At 40.5% G+C, this 4,770-nt stretch overlaps 1 protein-coding gene across 1 annotated transcript; it reads right to left on the bottom strand.

Annotated features, from left to right (window-relative positions):
• Positions 1–3,749: 3,749 nt before the first annotated feature.
• LOC137963102 (pyrophosphate-energized vacuolar membrane proton pump-like) lies at positions 3,750–4,199 on the bottom strand. Its single transcript, XM_068810281.1, has one exon. It carries the CDS (start codon positions 4,197–4,199, stop codon positions 3,750–3,752), a length of 450 nt encoding a protein of 149 aa, XP_068666382.1.
• Between the last annotated feature and the right edge of the window lie 571 nt (positions 4,200–4,770).

Here is a 4,770-nt window from a genome sequence, read left to right as displayed (position 1 = left end):
GGAGATCTTATCTTGACTTCCAGATTTAGTAGTACTCTACGTTAGCATCTTGTTGTTTTTGTTGCTGCATATACAAAGAAAGTTGCTGAAAGTTTCTGATTCTTGCAGCTGTTGATCTGAGCTCCTTGTTGTACATTGCCAACTAGATCTTCTATTTTTCATATCCTCTTCTCCGACTGGTGGCTTACTATCTGACGTACGTCCAAAGTCTGAAATTGAGTTATTTGTCATCAATTAGTTGTCTTGATATTGAATCATGATTACATCCTATCTTCGTTGTCTCCATCCGGTCTGAAACAAGCACTCATCTGCTCAAATCCGGTCTGAAACCAATAGTCGAATATGGATTGTTTAAGGCTTATTGTTCTGGATTGATTCTCAATCGAAACTGATAATCTGATAATCACTGTATTGGTATCTTTGGAGTCTTTTGATTGTATCTCTGAAGTTTGACTCAGCTTCACTCAGAATTCTAACTTAGTACCTGACTTGGCTGGACCCGGTTTCTAGACTCAGCCTGACTCGATACCTTGGCTCGGCTGGACTCGGTCTCTTGACTCAGCTTAGCTTAGGATCGTAACCCTCATAGTTACATATTGAGTCCACTCAATCAAGATATTTTTTTTGAAGAAGAAAATTCTTGGATTGATTATCTTGGATTATTACTGTTGTCAGCTTTCACTACGATGGCTCTTAAAAACACCAAAGGTCATAAGATTATCTCTGCAGAAGAATTTGCACTACTTTAAAAGATAAAATGTCTGATGACTTATACAAATAGCCACGCCACCTCCAAAAAGATTTATCCTATTGCTGCTACTTCTATAATAGGTATGGTTTCAGCTACTTCTCCATCCTAGATCATTGACTCTGGGGCCTATGAGCTCTTGATAGGTAATGGTACCCTCCTGAATTCTATATCTCTTTGTTTGACTGAAAATATTGTTTATATAGTTGATGGATCCCAAACCAAGGTTTGTGGGGTAGGGTTCACATTTTCTACACCTACTCTTCATTTAAAAGATATCTTATTTGTGCTTCAGTTTCCATTAAACCTTTTAACTGTTAGTTAACTCACAAAAAAATTAATTTTTCCATCACTTTTTCTCCCACTTCTTGTGTTCTTCAAACCCTGAACAAAGCAGATTATTAGTGGAGGTTGTTAAAGAAGAGGACACTACTCTCTTGATTCACCATCGCTAACATCCACCACCAGTGCTCAGCATACTACTCTTCAGTGGCATAATAGATTAGGACACCCATCCCTTCAGTCCCTCAAACAGATTATTCCCATGTTACAGTCCATTTCTAGTCTCAACTGTGAAGACAATCAAGTGAGTAAACACCAACATAGTACTTATTCTCCTCGCTATGAAACCAAAAGTGTTGCCCCAATTTCTTTAGTTCATACTGATATATAGGGCCCTATGAACATCTCAAAAGTTTCTTGGTCAAAGTATTTTATTACCTTTGTGGATGATTTCTCTTGGACTACATGGTTGTTCTTATTAAAAGAGAGATCAAAAGTCTTTTTGTGCCATGGTGTCTACCCAAATCAACACTACCTTAAAGATTCTTCAATTCGATAATGCTAGGGAATATCAGTCTAGAAACTTCCAATATTTTTGCTAGGACAATGCATCATTCACCAAACCTATAGTGTTGACACACCACAACAAAATGGTGTAGCTTAAATTAAAAAAATAGACACCTTCTTGAGGTTGCTCGTGCTCTACTCCCTCATATGCATGTGCCTCATTTCTGTTAGCCCCATTCCATCCTCAACCTGTTATCTTATTAACAAGTTACCTTCTTCAGTGTGTGGCAACCAGACACCATATTCTCATCTTTTTCTTGGTGATAAATTGTTCTCTCTTCCTTTCAGAGTATTTTGTTCATAATAATTCCCTCCATTATACTAATTTGGATCCCAAGGCACTTAAATACATTTTTTTGGGGACACTCTCGTACTCAAAAAGGATATGTATGAGACAATCCATTTCTTCCAAAACTGTTTGTTTCCAGTGATATCACATTCTTTGAGGACTAACCCTTTTATCCATCCACTAGTGCCCCACCTATTTTTTTAGAACCAATGAGTTTCCTAAATATATTGTGCCAATTAATGACTCAGTAACTTTTTGTCGTATTTATATATTTGTCTTGTCCTCTGAAGCATTGGTCGATACTACACCTATATGTTAGGAATTAAATACCCTAATTCCAAACTAACGAGAGCAATAATAATAAACGCATAATAAGGGGAAAATAAGAGTAAAATTCCCAAACTACCCTTAATGAAACAACAGTCAATATATCGTGGATCGGACGAGGGCTCCGCCCCCACACTCCCAGGAGGGGTACTTCCTGTCCCCCTTCCAACCCCCATGGTGACCTAACCAAGCAGGTCGATCCGCGACCCACTTAGCATATGGCATTAATTAGGCTCCACAACTTAACAATCTCCTACTTAGAGACTAATCTATCATCAATATCTCCTCTACAATGGCTATTTATTCTCAATCATCCGAGAAAAGTCCACTTGAAGTTGCACACAACTTCAATTTTTCAATCATAACAGTCTTTGTCAACATATCAATCGGATTCTGACTCCCTTGAATCTTCTCAAGTGCTAAGACTCCATCCTCCAAACCCGATCTGAAGAAGTGATAACGCACCTGTATGTGCTTTGTTATGGCATGATAAATAGGATTCTTTGCTAAATGAATAGCACTTTGACTGTCACAATACAGCACACTCTTCCCATGCTTGAGACCTAATACTTCTCAGAAAGACAGCAACCATACCATCTCTTTGCTGGCTTTGGTCACGAAAATATATTATGCCTCAGTAGTGGAAAGAACAACTATCTTCTGCAACTTAAAAACCCAACTAGCTGTTGTACCACCCAATGTGTATACATATCCAGTGGTACTCTTTCTGCCATCAATGTCTCCAACCATATCAACATCTACATAACCCTCTAATCCCAAGTCTGACTTTCTAAAATATAAGGCTGAGTTTGCATTGCCTCTCAAGTACCTGAGAATTCACTTCATTACTTCTCAATGTTGTTTACCCGGATTACTCATATATCTGCTCACAACTCCCACTGCATGAGTTATGTCTAGTCTAGTACACACCATGGCATACATGAGACTACCAATAGCAAAAGCATAAGGCACATTAGCCATGTTGGCTCGCTTCTTCTCTGTAGAAGGTGATTGATCCTTAGATAGCCTAAAGTGACTAGCCAAAAGAGTACTCATTGGTTTTGCATCATTCATTGTTACGGTCCCGGATCTCACATAGCGATTCGTAGGGAAGAAGTGAAAAGAAAATAAAAGAAAATCAAGCCGAAGGGAAGCTTGAAAATCCTAGGTTTGTTAAGGAGAACGCCCTCGCCCGAGCTTGTTTAGGAGAACTCAAAACCTCTGTTTAACCTAAATTCAGACTTCCCTTTTTCCATTCCATTTCCCCTCTAAATAGGATTCATGTCCACAAGATTCAAGAGAAAATTATAGATTCGCCCGAAATTTAACTTGAAAAATAAACTTAATGAATCAGTAACTAACTCAGCCAGAGTCATTGACTCAGCCACGACGTCTCTGTATGACTCAGCCTATTATTGGGTTCATAACATTACATCCCCCCTAGAGAAACGAGCTTGTCCTCAAGCTCAAAAGTAGGGAGGCGTGCCGACATCGCCACAGTTTCCCAAGTAACCTCTGTGGCAGCCATGTCAACCACTAGATCACACAAGTGGCATAGTTAGGCATTACTCTTCCCTCCATCAATCCTGGAATTGTGTGAAACAGCCTCCTCACTTCGGCGCCCATTTGCAACGCTGCACTTCCTACACTTTTCTTGGTCATGGCGGAGAACCAGTATGGAAGCATTGCTCCCACCATCAACCCAACGAAGACTTTAGGTGTTAAACCCTCCCCTGTGGGAAATTCAACACGGCTCACCAAGGCACCTAAGAGAGCCAAAGTCACTGGGGTGGCTAAACCCATGGCAAACCCCCTTCCACGAGCAGCAGTAGTGGTTCCAACGGCAGCAAGGGTATTCATTCTTTTGCGTACCCTATGACTCATGCCAGCCTTTCCAGCAACACCTCCAGCATTGTCGCGCATGGGACCAAGTGCATCCATGGCCAAACTAGGAGCAACGGTGATCAACATTCCAAGATCTGCCATAGCAATGCCCCATACATGGCAGCAAGGCTAACGCTGACAAAAATGGTGATAGGAAACCCACTATGTATATCAGTTGCAATCTGCATCCCAGGTACAAGTTGATATAGTGTGTCTACCACAGTTTTGCACTTGCTTACCGTGTACTCCCTGTTTATTGCATGCTGGGCAGAATCACATACTAAACCCTAAACCCTAAATCACATACTAACTGTCTAGGCACAAGCAGAAATGCACACACAGAGGCAAGCACTTGCGTTGTATTCCTTAGGTCTTTCTAGTCATCTAAGACAACAACCCCAGCAACAAGGAGAAGGTCTCTAAGGTCTCCTATGGAATATGGAGCAAAAGCATCGGAGAAGTAGAAGTAAACTCTACTGAATAACTGTTACGGTCCGGGTCATGGATCGAGTAACACGGCGTGGGATTTGAGAATCCAGCATTGGTACTGAGTTGCTGGACTCGATATGAGGGTGAAAAAAACTCTTCCTTGCTGGTTTTCTCTCACGTGGAAAATCCTCTTGATGAATGCAATATTTTGATATCTAGATATATGAATTTAATCCACCAATGT

Source organism: Aristolochia californica, unplaced genomic scaffold, assembly GCF_029961685.1.
Source record: "Aristolochia californica isolate CCGP_79_NKW_82.1479 unplaced genomic scaffold, dmAriCali1.0.hap1 SCAF_4, whole genome shotgun sequence".
NCBI lineage: Eukaryota > Viridiplantae > Streptophyta > Magnoliopsida > Piperales > Aristolochiaceae > Aristolochia > Aristolochia californica.
The sequence above is the reverse complement of the archived record's forward strand: the minus strand, read 5'-3'. Positions and strand labels throughout refer to the sequence as shown.

Bases quoted from the DNA above. Each gene is read 5' to 3' on its own strand.
- LOC137963102 (XM_068810281.1), bottom strand. From the start codon at position 4,199: ATGGCAGATCTTGGAATGTTGATCACCGTTGCTCCTAGTTTGGCCATG.